This window comes from Morchella sextelata (assembly GCF_020137385.1).
Source record: "Morchella sextelata strain SCLS chromosome Unknown scls_21, whole genome shotgun sequence".
NCBI classification, from domain to species: domain Eukaryota; kingdom Fungi; phylum Ascomycota; class Pezizomycetes; order Pezizales; family Morchellaceae; genus Morchella; species Morchella sextelata.
Genome location: NW_025408636.1, coordinates 1,098,903 through 1,119,622, shown reverse-complemented (window position 1 = coordinate 1,119,622; position 20,720 = coordinate 1,098,903). Strand labels below are relative to the sequence as shown.

General features: G+C 47.0%; 2 protein-coding genes across 2 annotated transcripts; both read right to left on the bottom strand.

Moving 5' to 3' along the window:
- Window positions 1-15,475: 15,475 nt before the first annotated feature.
- H6S33_006861 (uncharacterized protein) lies at window positions 15,476-16,189 on the bottom strand (the record flags this gene model as incomplete). The annotated part of the gene is made up of 1 exon (XM_044838219.1): window positions 15,476-16,189. The coding sequence occupies one exon, from the start codon at window positions 16,187-16,189 to the stop codon at window positions 15,476-15,478; it is 714 nt and encodes a 237-aa protein (XP_044689679.1).
- Window positions 16,190-18,145: 1,956 nt separating this feature from the next.
- Window positions 18,146-19,556, bottom strand: H6S33_006860 (uncharacterized protein; the record flags this gene model as incomplete). The annotated part of the gene is made up of 2 exons (XM_044838217.1): window positions 18,146-19,348; window positions 19,437-19,556. The coding sequence occupies 2 exons, from the start codon at window positions 19,554-19,556 to the stop codon at window positions 18,146-18,148; spliced, it is 1,323 nt and encodes a 440-aa protein (XP_044689678.1).
- Between the last annotated feature and the right edge of the window lie 1,164 nt (window positions 19,557-20,720).

Below are 20,720 nucleotides of genomic sequence, written 5' to 3'. Positions count from 1 at the left end.
GATTGAACGGGTAGCAGCAGCACAGCAGCACCGCTGGCTGGAAGGGTTTGTGTAAGGAAGGTTAGGAATGAGACCTATTGGTTTCGCCAATGACGCAAAGGATTAATGATGGGCACTCTGATCACACTCGTTCACACACTCATTCCACTTCGTGAAGGAAAGTCTTCGAAAGTGTGGATGTGTGGATGAATGAATGGAAAAGAAAAGCAAACCCACCCCCACTACTTACACTAAACCAAAATACTCTCTCTATAAACTCTCTAGTTTAGGTCTTCCTTTTTCTCCTCAGCCTTTTCTCCCTTCACCGCTGTTTGATCCCCTTGTCTCAATTGATTTGCGCTGCAAAATTCGATATTCGGACGTGTATCTGCCGCTAGTAGTCAAGACAATTGCGATGTCGACCGCGGTGCCTGCCTTTCGGGATATGACAATATGCACAACTCTCGCGCGGTCCTTGCCCACCAACCCAGTCCGAAGCCTCTCCTTTTCGCCTCTCGACTCCTAGCGTAACCTTCGTAACCTTTTGAGAGATCGAGCTCTTCCCGGAGCGAAGAAGGGAAAAAAAAAAAAAACCGCCCTAGGAGATTCCCGATAGTAACGCGCGAGCGCGCTGGCCAGCAGGAATGAAACCTCGGGCACCCCTTCGTTCGTTCGTTCCTTCCCTACCCCGGAGAAGGTCCGTTATGAGTCTATGACGACTGCCAGTGAAAATTCCTGCAGATTAACTCTCTCACATTCACTCACTCACACCAACCAGCACAATACAACGGACTTGTCTGGCCCTTTTTCTCTCCCTAGAAATAATAGAGGGTACCTATGTCTAAGGGCCCCCGCACCCTTGAACGAGGTACTATTACTAAGAACAGCAGCGCACCTACACACAGTTCCTCTCCCTCTCCCTCTCCTTCTTCGTGCAGTTTTCAAAAGTCGATGATGCTTTCCTCTGCAGCGGGATGAAATTTGTTACTTCCGCGCTAGAGGAGGACCTAGGGTCGGAATAGAAAATGCGAATAACCTGTCTAGGTCTAGACACTGCTTCTGGAAAGATCGGCTTCTTTTTTTTCCGTTTAGAGCAGCGCTTCTAGCTCATACTCGAATGCATCCCGCCGGACGAAGGAAAAGAATCAGATAATGGGGGTGCCGGTAGCCAACTCAATAATAAGACACACTCGCTCACAAATGGGTGTGTGAGAGAGATATGATTGATATGATTGATATGATGGATGGATGATGATAATGGCGATGATGGTGATGATTGGTAGGATTGGATAGATGCTGCAAATCGGCCTCGTAGGATTGGATCTTCTAGGGGCAGGCAGCCAACGGTGGTGCGTGTGAACCGGGTAAAGCGTTTAGAGTTTTTGCACCACTGAGTCTGTATGCTGGTAACCTAAGAATGTGTGGTGTATGTGTGCAAACTGCACCTTCTGAGGAGGAGGGGCGCAGCTAGGAAACCACTTTTACTTCGGTAAACGCCGTGACACCTAGAACCTGGTTGTCCTCGTGCACGACGGTAAAGAACTGCTGAAATTTGAAAGCGACAGACAGACAGGATAAGAATAACAAGAGACCATAAAGGGTGGGGGTAAAAGGAGAGGGTTGGTAAGGGTTAATGTTTAGCTGCCGGTGTCAGAACAGACGTCGGGTTAACACAGATCTAAAGAGCCTCCAAGTCTTATTTCATGTTCATGGTTCCCGGCAACCATATATACCTTACCCTGATGTCAACCTGAGCGGAACTCCAGTGAAAAATACGAGTTCTGACCGTTATTCATGATCATATATAGATAGAGCCTCAATATTGCTTTCCTGCTTAAGCTTACTGGCCTCTTGGTAATATTGCCACATCCCGAGTGAGAAGCGGCTCACCTCTCCGTACGGATCGGTTGATCGTAATTGGGTCAGTCTAACTAGTTCTTGTAGCTCTGGAACATCGGAATATCACGACGTTCGCCGCCGATTTGAACGATTCCCGGAGGCTGACACTGCAATGAACTCTCATAATCCACACATAATTGCCACCAGTCTTAGCTATGATATTACGCACTCTCAGGCCAGATAGTTGGGGATTGGAGGCTTTACGCAATGCCTCTACTAATATTCACACTGCGCTACTACTCCAAATTGAGCCGCCTGAAAATAAGTAATAATTGAGAATACCATATTACCAGGGATACGGTATGTACTAAGTCACGTACTCAACTCAAAAGATACCCACAGTTCGGTTAGAGTGCTGATGGTATTCACTTATACAATTAGTGCGTAATGTCTAAGCGGCATACTCTACAAATAATAGCGCAAAGCGGTAGGAAGATGTTCAATAGAAACCAATTAGATGATGGTTCGAATAACATGCATGCAAAAAAAAGTTGAGAGGTTGGAAATTACTTACTTGCAGGATAACTAACTTGAGCACCTGATTGGGATATATCGATCCTTTGCTGTACCACCCTAGATGTATGTACCCGACGTCCTACGGCGGTTTCATGCTTACTTTTTCACTCGGTATTTTCTTTCTTTCCACGACTTGTCACTCTAGAGCACTCTAGGGTAAATTGATTTTGATCACCAACACCGCATGCGCCACTTTTCCATGTTTTCCCACAGTCAAGCAGAATCCCAATTGGATTGCCATCACCTAGTACTCTGCAGTCAGAGAGTGCAAGCGTATTGCTACTCTAGAGTAGGACAGGTCGGTCCCTGTCCGCCATGTACGGGCCCACCGGTCAGTTAATTACACAGTGGACCGTACTTATGCAAGATGCTCCCGCTCTTTTCTCCGAAGCTAATATTTTTCTCGTTCAACTGATCACTGATCCTCACACAAGAAAGAGGGAGGAACTCTCGTCACAAAAGAACAAATGGAAAAAGAAAGCAACCTGCAGCCCAGCCTCACACCTACATGCACTACGTCTATGGCTGGCGCACATCTCGTTTCAATTCGACATATCGAAGGTTCTTTATGGCTGGACAGTTACCTCATGAGGGGTAGAAGTGAGACAAACATCCGTTTCACCTTCGGTATCTGTCGGTATGTTAAACCAGTAGGGCAGATGCATTTCCCCGGGGCACGCGCACGGCCGTTGAGAGAAGGTAGGTTCTCTTGGGCGGTAGGTAGGTTACCTTAGAATATGTATGTACCTATGTGAGGAGAGTGGCACTGGTGGTTTTCTATGCATCCGGGCCGCATGGCGCGAATCTCACACCTACCCAACGAGCAGATGATTCCCCGCGTTCGCTTGGAGTGCAGCCAAAGACTCGGAACGTCAAATATGCACCGGCAAGGGAACACGGCTTCGATGGTTTATCCACAAATCCACAATTTTGTCGATTTGGTAGGTATAACCAAGCAGTCTGCCTTTCAAAATCTCGGAACGGGGGGCTTCTCTTGATCCGGGAACTGCTGTAGGGGCGTTCTGTACCTACAGGTAAAAAAAGAACTTGGGTACATACATGTAGGTAGTTACTACGAGAACTAAGCCGAGTGAGCACATTTTGACACACCGTAAACAATCCAGTGGAATAATACCGATACTCTATTTGCTGGTTTTTATTTATTCCTCCCGATGCCAATTGCTATTGTCGTTGTCAATGTTGATGTTATCCCAGCAAGACGCGTTTGGTAAACCTCCAATATTTTTTTTGATATTGCGCCGCGGACAGTTTTCTTATCTCCCCGTAAGGTTGAGATGTCAACATAACATACATGTACGCAATCTACTTTCCCCTAACATGATCTGATCATATCACGTCACTCATTCGCCTCCTTAACGGCTTTAACAATATCGGTCACAATTCCGGGTAATCCTGCTTATTGGAAGATATTCTCGGGGTTGAGGTCGTTTGTAGAAGAAGGCGCGCATAATCGTTGTTCTGGTTGGCCACTGTGGCAGTCATGCAGTTATTGTCATCGGTTAAATCCATTTCGGTTAACCGTTGGACCCTTTCAACCCTCCCACAGTACCCCCTTCCGTAGAGAAATAGATGTTGGGCGAAAATCTTGTTAGGAAGCATAACAAGAAATAAATTTACTTTACCGTTTCTAACTGACTGGATCTTGCCGCGCGTTCCGCTGTTCTTTATTTCATTTAACTTTATCCCTTTTCTACAGCTTGGGCAGTACAAACAAAGGGGAAGGGAATTACTACATACCCATATTACGTCCCATCCATATTAATACCTACATACACGGAGTACCTGGGTGTTGTCGGCTGTTCCGGAGACGAAGCCCTAAGAACTTTGAACTTAAACCAGGGGCCGAGGTCGACAATTAATTAATTTGAGGCCCAATTCGAACAGAACGTTCTACAGAGATGTTCTCTTTTTAATATATATCTCTCTACTGATCCATGTCTGATAAGTAATGTGTGCTTTTGTAATTTATGGGTCTCGATTGAGGATGACAGCCATCCCCTGGATCTGTATTGGTCAAATGATGCCGTCAGACCTGGTCGTGAGATGCGCGCATGAGGAGTACGTTTCGAATACATGTGCATACTGTGCTTTAGAGTAGTAACTCTGCAGAAATGTGCGTCCAGTTCGTGCCTTGTTGGAACTTGTTGGAATGCAGCACAGTTGAAACAGAGCTTTCTGGTTTACCTAAGGATTGATTAACGGGGAAGTTTTCTTTTTGATACAACTCTGTAACACTCCCCAGCGGTTGAATGGGTGACAGTCCCAAAGGTGTAAGAAGTCCCTGCCGCTGTAATCAAGTTGCAGCTTCACAGGCAATATCCTTGTTATTGACTTGAGACTCCGATGTCTATCGATCAGCAGCGTATCCTTGCACGACATGTTGACGTCTGAGTTACTACTCTCTGCAATATTTAGTACAATATCTCTGGTATGGATGCTTCTATGGAGATATTAGCGCAAGCGCGAGCCTGAAGTTTGAGGTTTGATAAAATCTTGTAAGCTGCAGTCTATGTAACATAAAGGTCTGCATGATTGTCTCAAGAAACACAACTATCATTGCCCATATCGGGGAAACTTCGGAGTAATTGTTGGCAAGAAAAAAGTAAAGTCGGATCAAAATGCCGACTCTGACATTGTCAATATTCCTCTTCTTCTCACCGCGGCGGGGGGTAATGATATCCGCCTGCTTTTGGAACTTTAGGAGCATACATAATGTAGCTTACAGATACAGAGACATCGCTTATGCTGGCTGAGACCTGCAGGAAGACTACGCTGCATTGCATGTCGGGATAGCATTGGTTGTGAATTACAGTGGTTGGAGGTCTTTTTGCTGGAGACGAATACCAGTATGTATGCGTCGCCCAGGGTCAAGGTGAAGGGGGCCAAAACGTGCACGGCCGGAAAATCACGGGATTATATCTTTCCTTTATAATTATGGACGACATGATTATCAGTTTCTGCCCTGGGAAACTGCTAAACCAAATTATTTTGTTCTCGCAGTTTTATAGCTGACATCAGCTTGGATAGTGGATAACATGTCGTTGAAATAAGAATTGTACTCCACATGGCCCAGCGGGGGCTCATACGTATATACGATGCCCACTCTGAGAGCGAATGAGCATCAGCCGGAGAGAACGATGCACCTTTGCGGGGCCTCTTCTCTTACTTGTAAAAGGGTCCCCACTTTCCACGTGGTGGACCAAGCATCGTCAAAGCCATGATTTCCTTTTGGAGGAAAACAAAACTGGCTCGCCTTGGGTTATGGCTTAGCTTGCTTGTAGTTTGCATAGCTCATAAACAGCCTCTTCTACACACGGTCCTGGACAGGCTGAGAGACAGACCCCCACGCGGTGAACCCTGGTAACTAAACCACTTCGCCGATAATTCCTCGCCGAATAACCTACCCTGATTTTATCCTCGCATAAGAAACTAGGCTGACTGGCTCAGGAGGAATTATTTACCCATTGGAGCTTGTCTGCAGTGCACTGATCAAGACGGAAATGAACCACGAAGTTGTACAGAATCGCAACTTTAATTTGGCTAACAACCGAGGTATGTTTGGAAAGGAGTTAAACCAATATTCCGGTAACGGAACAAGGGAGAAATTAAGTAATAACAGAGCCGCATCTCCATATCTCCAGGGGCCAGGTTAGTAACTTGATTTATTAGCCTTTATATCATACTAGTGAGGCAACTTTAGGAAAGGGAACTCATATTCAGTTCTCCAGTTTTTAGTATTTAACCTCGGGTCGAGAAGCCGTTTAACTGTGAATGGATCAATGAGCGTGTGTAATTATAACAGAGTAAGTAACTTATCCCCTTTGTACGCGTACATTACAGGATTTTGTTACGGAGAAATTATTAGCCTCCTCCTATCTTTGACAGGAAGCTCGAGCAGAATGGCCGCCTGGGGAACCTTGTGTGAATCCCAACGTTCCCACCTTCCGTTGTCCTTTTTCTTCTGGGATAGGATTTGAATGGAGATCAAAGGATGTAGGATCATCACCACTAAATTCATTGTGGAACCGGCCGGGTGATAATGCATGACAAAAGTTGTACAAGTCCATCCAAGCTTTGTTACAGAAACGCAGTTGACTAACGATAATTTGGTTAAATCCTTCACGTCAGTCATGCTGCATAGGCCAAGGTTTCTTTTATTTCCTTATTTAGATGGCCATCGATCCTGAAACTTCGCTTGCGGTGAAAGGTAGGATCATCAAACTAAGATTCAGCTCCAATGCTTTGTTTCATAATTATATATGTGTCTTCCCTAACATGAAGTAAGACTTAGACGTTCAAAGAGCTAGGACAGAATACTCTGTTTTCTAGGTTCGCGGAGTTCTCCATGAGCAGCTATGAAATCTCGGAGGTCCCGAAGTTTTGTACTCACGCGAGTGTCAGTGATACCCCCCATGTAAGCGGTTAAGCCGGATAGAAACCGGACTATTAGTCATACATAATAAATGGTCTGAGTGAGCGAGTTGCTTAGCGAGTTCTTATCTCGATCTGCTTTCGTTCGGGGTAGATATATACCGTAGGCAATATAATCTTTAACGGAAGACTCCGATCGATGTATGCAGTGAATACATACTAGTAAACAAGTAAGCGACTAAGCCAGCAAATAAATTCTGTAGTAAGAGTTTGGATTTGGTAAAAGATTGACGAAGGGCTGCTGCAATGTTGGTGGCTTTTATACTACGTACATACACAGATATAATTAGCACATAATATTCTGTCGGGATGTTTCGCTAAATGTTAGAATAGCTTACTGTTTGTAACAAAAACTAAGAAAAACCACATTGAATCCGCTAAACAGCAATCAGGTTTTAGTTTCAACCTAGCAGTAATCTGACACGACGGACTAATCTACCAAGACCCGGAATATTGTAGACTCGGATCCTAGCGGTAACTAAGTTAAGCTGAGCAACATTCCTCTCCGGAAAATAGCAAGACTAAATCTTAGAGTTTTGCGAAGATTAAATACCATAGCCTAAAGGCTACATGTACCCAATGAGTCGATCACTCAATCAATTAATGAATCAATCAATTGTGAGGATGAGACAGGATCGAGTGAGTTTCTATGCGCCAAGACCGATCCACATATTATTGTATGCCAGGATAATGTTGAACTCCTCGACGTGAAAGTGGTATATACATCAGTGTAGCGATTCCTAAACGATTTATCTTCGACGAGTGCTATGGAAACATAGTCAAGCCTAAACTTATATGCAGGAACTAAAACTCAGCTTGAGGGAATATTGAACTTGAACACAAGTCACAGACAAGACCTGAGAATAGAAGCTTGCTGATTTGATCCTCAAGAGACTAGATCTAAAAACCGTTGGGTTTCACCACCCATGTTTAGGACCTGTTGCACCTAGTATAAACTAGACTTAGTATCCTCTGTTTTGAGATTGTTTCTACGACTTGAAGATTTGAAAATATCTTGTCTTATCTCGTGTCTATAGCTAGAAGGGACAATGTGAGCTTCTGGGTCACAAGACCCCAAGCCTCCCGGCTGATCTTATATATTGGTCGCTTGGCTATCCACATAAAACTAGGTTAGTTTGTATGCAAGATATTTCCCTGACAGCTGAGGGAAGTCCCTTACATTTCCTAAGCCTTATATCATGCCACTAGACCCAGAAATACTGTCTGCATTAGCGGACTGAATATTAAATTACAACGGGTCTTCTGGCTACTGCTGATAGCACGAGCCTGATATTTTTCTCGAGCCAATCCGGATTGTAGTCTAAACGGCAGTGTAAGTTATTATTTGAGCAAAATTGTGATAAAACTTTAGCTTGATACAGCCCGTGATGGCCCGAACTTTGGTTTGCATCCCACAAATCCCAATCCTAAGAGTATATCTGGTTGGATCGACTCAAAAATGTTGTGGTCTCGTAATAAGCACAAGAGAAGACGAGTATAGTGTGATTCTCTCATGAGTGGGTGGTATGCCTCGTGTCCATTACTAGTCCGGCCGGGTCCTCTGTGTGGTTTGGGCCGGTTCGATCAAGAAATTTGTCAAATTAAAAGGCTGTTAGTTTCAAATCTTTGATTCAAATTATATGATGGGATAAGTCCCAATTTCATGATATGTCGCCTCATTCGGAGGTGAGTAAAATATGGATCTGAGCGAATAGTTGATCAATTAAGAGAATGCTTATCACTGATGATGATATCTTCGGTAGAAAGCAGAGGCTGAGAATATCTCCTCGATGCAACTTTGATGATAAATAATCTCTATTGGTAAGGTAGAGAACCTTTGGCGATGGGAGGGGCCAAAGAAATGAGGACGGAAGTGATAGAAGGGAACTTTGGTGCTGGATGTTACGTTGACGTTGCTCAAAGCTAAACGCAGCAACAGTGACATCAGGACTACATTAAACCCTAGCTATAGTATAACCTATTACGCCTTAGTCTCAAACCTTATTTCTTCTAACCACACTCATAGTTTTACGGGAGAAAGTGTTATAGACCTAAATAAAACATAAGCCTTAGCATGTACTACATGTATGTAGACTTTTAATTATCGGTGGCCCAATCCTTAGAGAAACCAAGAATTTATAATAAAGACTTCTGTTTACGCGAATTGAACCGTCCATGCTCGGTCTGGTACATGCTAGTATTGGCTGTGTTGATATTCCGATAGCCTAGTCCCAATTATTAGTTTTCTGTCCTCAAGACTCCAATACCGCCGGCGGAACAATCAGAAGCATTTACTACGGTATTCATATTCTTAATTATAAGCACTATAACCGGAGATCTATGCGAAGTTCGTGGGTAGATCAATAATCAACCATACAGATACGAGTGATACATTATGATTTACCTACCATGAAATATTTCTTTTTTTAGGAGATATCGAGTGATTATATATGACTCAATTTCGGCGGTCAGGCCTGGATTGATTGTCATTCATGCATGAAACTTTCCACTGACATGTAGCACTCGTTGGTCTTTCATTACTAACTTTCTGAGCGATTTGATGATACCCCTGGCAAATATTGAACAATGCGTCTCTTATTGATTACCACGCGTGACTCTGGGATTTGCATTGTCTAGTACAGAGATTCGTCTCTATAGATCTACCCAGGCTAGACGAAGACGTAAATACTCTCTCTAGCTAGGGAATGTGTTTATGGCCTCCTTGGCGGGCCTCGGCGATATCTCCGAATTTGAAGACCTAAATAAGAAATAGTATCAATTATCAGGGGATTCGGTCTCCCAAACACAGGTTTACTCCCTCGTCTGCATGTTTAACGACGATCAAGTTAAAACGAACCTGTATCTACCTCTCTAGTGATGGGCACAATACAAAACAAGACGATACTTGAGGATGTTTCGTCTTTTCTTGTGAATTACAGAAGGAGGTCTCGGAATTGACAATACTTGGGCCATGTATCATGCAAAGTCTCGAGACTTAGGGTTAGGGGTTAGGTCATCAGGTTTATGATGTTTTCTTACATGATGAGATCTTTTTATAAAACGGGATTTTTCCGCACGGGAAATTTTTTTACACCATGATATTTTTTGGCGGGGAAAACAAGCAAAACTAAGGTCATAGACAATCACTCGTAGGTTTCGAAAAGTCTCGAGACTAGACTGTTTCTGTTTTGTCTTGTTTTGTCTTCTCTCATTTTCTCTCTGTTTTCTTTTGTCTCGTATCTCGGGACAAAGTCTTGAGACTTTTTGTCTTGTGCCCATCACTATACCTCTCTCGCTAGCTGGGTGTCGTCTAGATCTGACGGTCGTGTAAGCCTGGGACGAGTGGACAATCCATGAAAAGGCCACACACACCCGCGCGCGAGGCAAGCAGGAGCAAAAAGAAACGTATTCTAGGAGCAGCTCGAATCGGGTGCGGTCTATAGATCTGACAAAGCAAGCGCCTATGAACCAATACCTGCTGGTGTTCTCGTGGCTTGCTGGGGAGACCTACCCTCGGGACCATAATCCTCACCTCCAAATTGCAAGTTTCCCCACCTGCCCTCAATATCAAACAAATAAGGAATGAAAATTGACCACTAATTAACCCATTTCCTCAATGACACTCTCCGAGAAACTGGTATAAGTTTCCTCCTCCAATAAGTGGTCTAATTGCGTAGTCAAGAAGGCCCGCTTCCCCTATCTAAACACAGTTAAATGTTCCTCGAAGTCAAAGTTGAGATATCTTTGCTCCAAATTCGCCCACTCAGAATTCTTCGGCTCGTCATTTATCGAGACCTGACCCGAATGAGTATTGCTCCGCCACGACACAAACAACTGCCAGTCTCACATCACTAACATGTGAAAACCACACGATCGCGATCCCGCAAATAACACACTGAGGCTTACTCTACTGGCTCCATAACCACTCAAGAGCGAAAAAGACTGGAGACGCGGGGAATCGAACCCCGGACCACCTCTACTCAATATACTACTCAGGATGAGAGTACATAATGCTAAAGAGGTATTATACCACTAAACCACATCCCCTTGTGATCTCGCTTATCTCTTACCCTTCAAATTCCTCTTTGTGGTGGTCGGGAGCGGGAAAAATTCTTCCCTAGCACGGAGGCTTGGCATAAAAAATTTCGGGCCCCACATGAACGCAGAATTTTCAGCCCCGATTCAGACTCAGATCAAAAGGGTTAACGTTTTAGACCGGGTACCGTGTCAGACCTAGAAGAGTGTCAATCCCACACAAATTTGTATGGGGATTTCCACGGTGAAGGCCACCTCCACCACCACTCGAGACACTTACTACCAAATTTTTAAGAAATGAATTTCATTTAAAAATACATACATTTGAATAGTTTCCGGATTAACTATCCTCTATTATGGTGATTGTAGAGTCTTAGTTTTTCGAAGGCTTTATGTCTAGTTTCAGTGCCGTTGCCATGCGACACACTTCTAGGTCTGACAGTACTGGGTCGAAAACGTTACAACTTCTCAAGAATCCAGACCGTTATGAGGTAATTCTGTTCACAATTGAGGTCGAACAACTACTTCATCAAAAGTTGCAGGTCCCAACCACGAAGCCCCAGCAATGTTTCCAGTCGCAATCCAGATCGCAATTCAATAAAAGTGTCGTCAATTCTATGAAGTAATTCCGTTCAAATCGACGCATCATCACCACGAGAAAAACAAGGCTCAGTCCAAATCCAAATCGAAAAGAAAAGAACTCGAAACGCGGGGAAATCGAACACCGGGCCACCCCTACACAGGCAAGGACGATGCTCTAATAGAAACGTTAGGCCAACGATCAATTTTGAAAATTGCTATTTGCCACCCAGCAAAACGGTTCCCGGCAAAACGGTTCCCGCAACTATGTAGCAGTTTTGAACCAGCATTTTTCAAAATTGATGGTTGGCCTAAAATTGCTAATACTAATGTGTTACGTGCCCTTCGGACTCCTGAATCTTAAAAAATCTTTTTACTTGTCAATCATCTATCCGTGGGCTTATTTGTGGATAAACCATATCCCCAACGATCCGAACATGGTAATGATCGACAAACCCACAAAAAACAAAAATTGAGTTCGTTATCCAGGATTCCCACATGGTCACCCACTGCAGTACTAACTGGACGATATGTTGTTTATGTATGGCAGAGCGGACGGGATGCCCAGTTTTCAACATTCTATGAACGAACACGTCGGAAATACTATTCAATTCAATTTATTTTATAAAATTCAACGCTGATCTTCATTGGTCTCAAAATGCACCAGGTCACTGTGCCTTTTTCTCACTGCGAAGCCCTTAAACTGTCATTCAGGGTTAAAATCGGCGGGTTTGACAGTACAAACCCCAACGGTTTTTTTTTTTTATACGAGGGTTAGGGTTACAATATATTGCGGCTGTTGAAATTTTCAAACCTCGGTTGCACATCCATGCCCGGTTGGTCTAGTGGTATGATTGTCGCTTCGGGTTTCTCCCCGAGAATTAAACTTCTCAAATGTGACAGGTCTCCGGTTCGATCCCGGAATCGGGCCCATTTTTTCTTTCTTTTATCTATTCTTTTTTTTGCCGACGGGAGATGTGCAGGGAAATAAAGTTAACGCACGTAAAGTGCCTAAAGTGTAGCGTGGACTCGGGCGGGTGAGTGTAAACTGTTGGTGGACCGGCTAGCCGGGTTGGGTGGTCATGGGGTGTCACTCGGTTTTCTTAGTCGATTCTCAGATTCGGAATCCGGAGGTGCCTCGGTTGATTGATAGATAATTCATTCGTGTATGCAGCCCGGCGCCTCGGTGAGAACTCCAAGATTTTTTAGAAGATCCAGTTTCCGGTAGGATTATTGCGAAAGTTGGTTTTCCGTCACCTTATAGTCCCATTAGACCTTCAAAGATCTTTTACGAGCACAAACAAACCAACCCGCTCTTTTTGCTCTCGCTTTCACAATAATTCTACCGGAAACTACTATGTAGCTACGTATCTATAATCGTATTCAGGAAAGAAGCTCGCGGTATATTCGACTCTCGTCCTTATGATCTGCATATAGATACTCGCTTTATATGGATCTCAATCAGTACCCCCAAAGTGCTATTCTACTAGAACATCCCTCTTTCTTTTTTATAGTGGTATTCGCCTCGTAAGAATCCTGATTTAGAACCGATCATAGTTTTGTATGGAGAGAGTCTTGTCTTCGGTGATTTGGACATGGGGTGTCACTCAGTGCTTTTTTCGCGGTTCGACTTTTTTCTCGAGTGTTTCTGAATGTACTTTCTGAGGAGACGATGGTTTTCGAGGGACTGGTGTTATGGTATGTAATTATGCTAGGCCTTGAGGTAAAGAAATATTTCCATAATCCCTCGGCTGTGAAGCACTGGCTCAAGATTCATCTTTCCATTCTCGTTTATTGCTTTTGGCAAACTGTGGAGTGTTTTCGGCCGTTTACTCGATCACTTATCCCATATCATATTAGTGCCCCGAACGAAGCGAAGGGTTATGGGGGCAAGAGTTATATCGCTCACTGATCGCCTACTTCATGTGGACTAGCAACCCTAACCCAAGATAATATATCAAGATATGTATGTAGAGGACTTGGCCCGTACGGGATTAGGAATACCTTGACAGGGCAACCTACACGCCCGAGTGGTCTTTTTCCATTTGGACTTCTACGGTCGTACCTAGCCAAGACCATCCGAGTTACAGCTCAGACAGCTTACAGTACCTGTAGACTCGTGGAGGGATATGAATCACTACATGTAGTCACAATAATGAAAACCGATTGGCAGCTCAAATGATGATGATAATAAGAAGATGAGAAGGCATCACGCCTATAGGTGTGATGCCAAGACTACTGGTATTACATAAGAAAGAAAACGTGCACCAAAACTATTACTTGTACCCATCACCTCTTCTCCACTCATTTCTAGCCCCAACAGCCCTCCCTTTTGATTTCAAGGAACCTAGCGGAGCTAAGAAAACGATGTCGGAAGTAACATTACCCTTCAACCTATATATATATACTCATTGTACTTGGACTGATTTTAGTAGACACATCCTCTAGATGCCACACTTGATTATCACGGAGGGGACATATTTAATTAAACCGCGTGGACGCAGTCAATGACACTTCGCGGACATTCTCTAGTGCTACCCCCGGGTCCAGCTTTGAAGACCACCATCAAAAGTACGGATGAAGGAATAAAGGAACAGAGAATAGCATAGAGGCTATTGAACCATTATTTAACTATTAGAATGAGTGCCGCGCACCGTTCACTGCATGTATATACCGGGGGTCTGATATGTTATACGCCGCAGGCGTCACCCGGGACCGATTGTTCCAATTAGTTAAGGAAAAAAAAAAAAAAAAAAAAGTAAAGAATAAATATAAGGTGTTTTTGGTGACTATGACAGTACATAATCGATCGTTATTCTATATATTCGCTATCATTCGGTGACTACTATATCGCAATTGTGGTTGGTTTTGTGAAGGTTATCAATCCCAATTATATCACTAGAACCAGTTCATTACCTACACCGGCCAAAGACTAGAAGACTTGTATACACTAACTAGAAGACTTGTATACACTAACTAGAAGACTTGTATACACTAACTATACGACTTAACCAATTACAAGCTCGCCTAAACGATTCTACCATGATCTTCGAGTCACCCAACCGCCGCTTCCCACCCACCCACCCACCCACACAAACCCACACACAAACCCACACAGTCAATCATTGACCCTCCCTCCCGAAAAACCCCATCACCCTCATCCATCTCATTCCAGAAACACTCGCTGTTACAGCATTTAACGACGTGCACGCAGACTGCGTACCCGCACCCTATCAATCGATCATGGAGTCTAGAGGTCGAGAGGGGTCAACCGGGTATGCTACTATAACACGATACGTTACCTTACGTGGTAGAGACAAAAGCTCGAGCTCGAGCTTGACAAGCTCATATGATCACATATCGGCTGTAATTAATGAAAGATACTTGACACCAACCCCCCCCCCCCCCCCTTTTCTCTTCACACCCAAACCTCAAAACGTCCGCCCGCCATAACGTCCGCCCACCCCCCTCTCCCCCACCCCCCTCTCCCCCACCCCCACCCCCACCCCCACCCCCACTCCCCCCAAACTTCTTCCACCTTCCACCACCCCCTCAAAACCCTTCAAAAAAGCTGCGTAAAATGTTCCCACCGCCCCCACAGCACCAAAAAATATAACGATGATGCCACGAGGAGGATTCGAACCTCCAAACCCCCTCAACCGACGGTTGTCAGAGTGTGTTACCGGTTACACTACCGTGGCTTGAAAGAGGTTCTTGGAGGATTGTATTCGTATCGACGGTGGTGTTTTTCGTAGGTTACGGGGGTCAATGATATTTTTGTACAGTAGGTTTTTTTCGAGTTTTAATATCAACATGGAGAAACGAATGAAAGAAAAGACGAAAGAAAGAAGATCGCGCAGAGAAAGACGAAGACGGAAGACTGATATATGCAATCTTTTCAGCTACCTACAAAAAGCGAGCAAGCGCGAAAACCAGAACCTCTAACCATTTATTTATTTAACCCCTCCCTCACTCGGAGGAAGGGCACAACTGTCTCCATTCCCTCCCACCGCATCTATGGCTTCCTCTCAAACCCAACCCACTGCCCCTCCTCCGGCACAACCTCCAACTCCTCCCACACCCTCGCCTCCTCCATCGTGCTCACCAACTTCAATTCCGCCCAGCCCTGATCCACCACCTCCTCAATCAGCCCGCCGCCAAACTGCGCCTCCACCTCCGCCACCTGCTCCGCCGACAATGGCGGCTCCACCGGCAAATAGGGCGTATCTCCCCCACCCCCCACAACCGCAGTCTCCATGGGCTGCGCCGTCTCTCCATGCTTAGGCGGCGGCGCACCTGTCCCACGCGGGTATGTCCATCTGCGGTTCTCGGCAGCGTGGTACTCGCGGATGTTCTTGTCCGTGCGGAGGTGCTCAGACGCAAACTCTTCGAGTAGGACACGGGCCTGCTTGACTACGATATCGAGTTCGTCGGCGGTGGTGCTTGCGGTGCCGATCTTGTGTTGTTGCTTGAGGGCAGCTATTTCTTGCTGGTAGTCTTCGAGGCCCTCGGGCTGGACGGAGGAGATGATGGCGAGGCGGTGGCGGGTGAGATTCTCGACGGACTTGCGGTAAACCGAGTGGGCGGGGAGGCGGGAGAGGAGCGTGAGGGTGTGGTTGTAGAGGGCGATGAGCGTTGGGCGGGGGTTCGGGTGTGTGAGGAGGCCCGTCAGACCCGTGGGGGAGAAGGGGGGCAGGCGCGCGGTGAGAAGGCGGAGGGTGGGATGCATGGCGGTGAATTTGACGGCTGATGCGGCGGCCAATTGGTTTGTGTGTGTGGACGGTGATGTCGGTGATGGCGGGGATGGGCCGGGTCGTTGGAACCTTGGTTGTTGGCGGTGGCCAATCAGTGGGGCGATTATGTCAGCAGGCAAGCTCGGGCTTCATGGGCTGTCACTCGCGGTCTATGCTGGATTGGGCAAGGGGCGGCATACAGCCTGATCTCGGGCCCAGATATTGTGTGTGCTGCCTGCGGTCTATGCCAGGATGAGCAAAAGCCTTTCGACATTGAAGAAGCTTCTAAGATACCAATGAGCCATGAGCATCTGAGATTCCCGACATACCAGACCGACGCTGTGAGTCCAGCTACTCATCAAACTGAACCAAAGAACAAGTTAACAACCCAAAGGAGATGTACCTTAATGACTAGTGAAAGCAAAGAGTAGTCCACGATATCCTCAGTCTCCCAGCGACGTATTCAGGCGACATTGTGACTAGATAATGTAAACGGTATCCAATGTCTTGGCCAACAGTATCAAGCTGATACCGCGCGCTTTAATTCAGGCCGTTGGTGATTGAGGTTTCGCTGGAAGGTTAATTCTCAAAAAAGAAAGCCCGAGCTCTATTGCCCTATTGCTCGAATGAAAGAAGATGAGCGTGATGATGATTGGATCAAGTGGATCGCCGCAGCTTCACTTATAGCATGTCAAAGCTAACACATATGCTGAACCGATTACAACTACGTAGCTGTCTGTAACGTGTCTTAACACCTATTCCGCTAACCTGCCCCACAACGCTCTATATTGACATCATATAGAGTACCATCCTGGGACAAATTGATCATGATTCAATAGCTATATCTTCGGAAGCTAGCAGTACATGCTAATACAAAAAGCTATCTGCGCCCTATTGGAGGTAAACCCGTGCCGGTAGGGTCGGTTCGACCTTTTCTCTGCGGATATATTTAGGTAGGATTGAATGTGTATATCCCCCCCAGCCCGGATGCGGACACAATTCTAAACGCTCCGTCCGCTCATAGAGCCGTTCTGGGTGAGGGTATATAACAGCCTCTGTGATTCATAGGGCAGTGCAATGTATAATGAGGAATATACACCTCGAGGTCCTCACTTAAGTTGCCAAATAAGTTCACAGCTAGGCAACTATTCCGTATTAAAGACAGGAGAACAGTCATTTCTGTCTCAAGGGCGAATGACCTATCAGAAGGATGAGAATCAACCAAAGCAAAGTGAACAGTGGTTTTATTCACCATTGATGTTAGGAAAACCACCTTTGCCTGATCGCGGAAAGTGCATGGCTACTGATAGCCCCCAATCCCGAGACAGGAGACAAGAGACAAGATACAGAAACAATATATAGGCAATGGCAACGACAGTAGTGTAGCGGCAGAGAGCAAACCGATACAAGCTAGCCCTTACCCTCAGCCCTTGCCCTTAGCGCTTAGCTTTACCCATATTTTCCCGCCGGGCCCGCAATATTGAATTGTCCAGAACTGACCATGAGCCTTTATCTCCACTAGCAGGCCCAAGCTTCATATTACACAGAGAGATGTACTTACGATTCGATCTCTCTCTCGGCGCCGGCGGAGGTTACTAGCTACATGTACTAGTATATCACCGTCCCAACCTCACTGTTGCCAATCTGTGATCCTCGAGCGTAGCTGAGTCTAAGATAAGAAGCTGGCTGAATAATTAAGCGGGCTTGTTAGAGCTCTAGTGGGTGAATTTCTTGGATTTGGTATCAGCCCCGGCCCGGAGACGAATTCATTGGGTGGGTTTACAGTACAGGGAGCGTATTTCTATGGCTGCTTGGAAGGTCAATGATTGCAGTTGAGATTGATATGTTTAATGCTATATCCAGTCTTGAAGTCACATCTTTTCAAACACAACAACTAGTAGAGAGAAAAACAGTATATTAACTCCACCCTATCTACCCCCCCCCCCCCCCCACTACCACCTCTTACACACCGTAATCATACTCTGCTCCCCCACCATGACCATATACTCGCCGCCCACACTAAACGCAATATGCCTCACCGGGCTCCTCACCTTCGGAATATCCACAAAGTGATGCGGCCTCACCAGCGCAAACGGATCCGACACATCATCCACGACCTTCACCTTCACCCCCAGCGGCACCTCCCCCCCCGCACTCCCCACGCTCTCCTCCCTCCCCCTGCCACTCTCCCTCCTAAACATCTCCGTCCTACACAAATCCCACATGTTGACCCTCCCCAGCGTGCTCCCCATCGCCAACACCGGATGCAGCCCCCGCGCCCCAAAGAACCCAAAGCGCATGAAAAACGGCTCCGTATCGCGGCACTCAAACATCACCAGCCGCTCAAACCCCGCGCCGAAGACGCTCCGTGTCTCGCGGAACTCATGCGTGGTCGGCGGCGCGCCCCACGCATCGGGGTCCACGCGGCTCGTGAACCCCTGGATGGACCAGAGCACGATGCGGCTCTCCTTCGCCGCCTTACTCAGGACCACGTCGCCGTGCCACGCCAGGCAGTCAATGTAGTTACTGTGCACCATGCTCGTGGCAAAGTGCGGGTAATGCAGCACCAGCGGGTCGTCGCTCCCCGCCGGCATCGCCGCCGGCAGCACCCACAGATTCACGATGTGGTCCATGCCCCCCGACAGCAGGTAGCGGCCCGAGGCGTGGAACGCGATGCTGAGTATCGTCTCGCGGTGGCCCTCCCCCGCACATATGAGCGCGCACGGCTGGCGCTCGTACTGCGCGCCGATGTTCCACAGCCGCACTGTGGAGTCCGCCGACGCGGAGGCCAGGATGTCCTGGTCGACGGGCGAGACCAGGATCTCCATGATCTCGTCGCCGTGGCCGACGAGTGTTTGCTGCACCTTGCCCGTGCGGATGTTGAGGATCTTGATGATGCCTGCGGCGCCGCCGACGGCGAGGAGCGGCGCGCCCGTGCGTGTGCAGCGCGTCCAGCAGGCGGAGCAGAGCGCCTCCGTGGGGAAGAAGAGGTCGTCGTGGAAGTAGTGGATGATCTCGATGCCGCGGGTGGGGTGCGGGCGCGCGATGATGGCTTCGCGGCCGCCGACGACGGCGAAGACGGGGTCGACGCCGGGGGGCGTGTAGGGGTAGAAGTAGGCGCCGTAGTAGGTGACGCCCGGGGAGCCTTTGTTGGGCTAGGAGGAGGGGGGTGTTAGTGAGTGGGCTGGAAGGGGGGTTAGTGGTGTGTGTGAGAGATGGAGGAGGGGGGAGGGGGGGGCCTACGCCGATGGTGGCTTTGACGGTGGGGAACTTCCAGTGGTCGAGGGGGCGGGGGGTGGGCGCTGAGGTGGTGATGGGCGTGGTTGTGGAGCTGGGCGTCTCGGTGTCGCGTTTTTTGTTCATTGTGGTGGGAGGTGAATTGGTGATGGTAGAATAGCTGTGGTCCTGAACGGAGCTGTGCCTGGTCGTAGGTTTATCGAAAGCAGGCTCGCAGAGGCGAGAAAAGTCCAGGAAGAGAGTGCTTGGTTCACTAGAGAGCCTTGGAAGTGGGTAACAGCTGCCTAGGTAGATGAATTAGTCAAACGGACTTCTGTTGTCAGAACAATTCGTGAGGCGCCGTGAGATGTCGTCAATGTCGTGAGATGAGGTTGAGGTTGAGGTTGAGGTTGAGGTTGAGGTTGAGGTTGAGGTTGAGGTTGGGGTTGAGGTTGAGCTAGCTGCGAGGTCTTTAGCTCAGGGCGAGGGAACGCGTCTGCTAGCTAGTGCGCACTCAATCACTTGTACATGCAGTCAACACTCACCTAAGTAATAGCTAGACGTCTCAAAGAGAGATCTGGCAAAGAATTACCTCGAGGTATTCAAGTTGTGTGAGGGCTGTCACGCAGAGTGGCAATCACGGATTGAGTGTTTTCGGAATTCATCCTGGCAGGGTTCCTCCGAATCACGTGCTCGACTCACTTTATTTTTCGCGAGTCATAGAAAAGCACTCGTGGGGGTCTTGTACATGTGTGTACATGTAGTGGTCTTTCAGTGCTCCCGGAAAGTATATGTTCATTCTGGAGACAAGTTTTGACTTCCCGCTCACTCGGAATGGCGGCGCCACACCGCCTCCTCCGTCGAGACGGATTAGAACAGGTTTGAACTGAGAAAAACGGGACTAACTAGGACTCTTCAATTCTGAGTAGACTCATTATTTCCGACGGGTAGAGTCTTTTCAATCCCTGACTGTATCCAACACACCAAAACCATAGTCTTTTGACCAGTCCCCCTTTCCCGAGGGAAGCAAGCCTACCAAGCAACCGCTGAAATAATTTAGTCCAGGCTTAGAGACTGGAGAGACAGCGGGAAATGAACTATATGGAGAAGTTGCGGGACGGGTCGATGTTAAGAATCATGCGTTATCACTCGATACCTGCACTTGCGCGCAGAACAAACCTTGCTCCCTGAGTAGTAAGAAGACTGCATGTAGCTGCATCGGCATCATCACTATGCACTGTTTTCGTCGATAGCGGTCAAGCTTTGGGCTCGAACTTGTCTCACAACCCGAGCCATCTCGGGCCAGGCTCT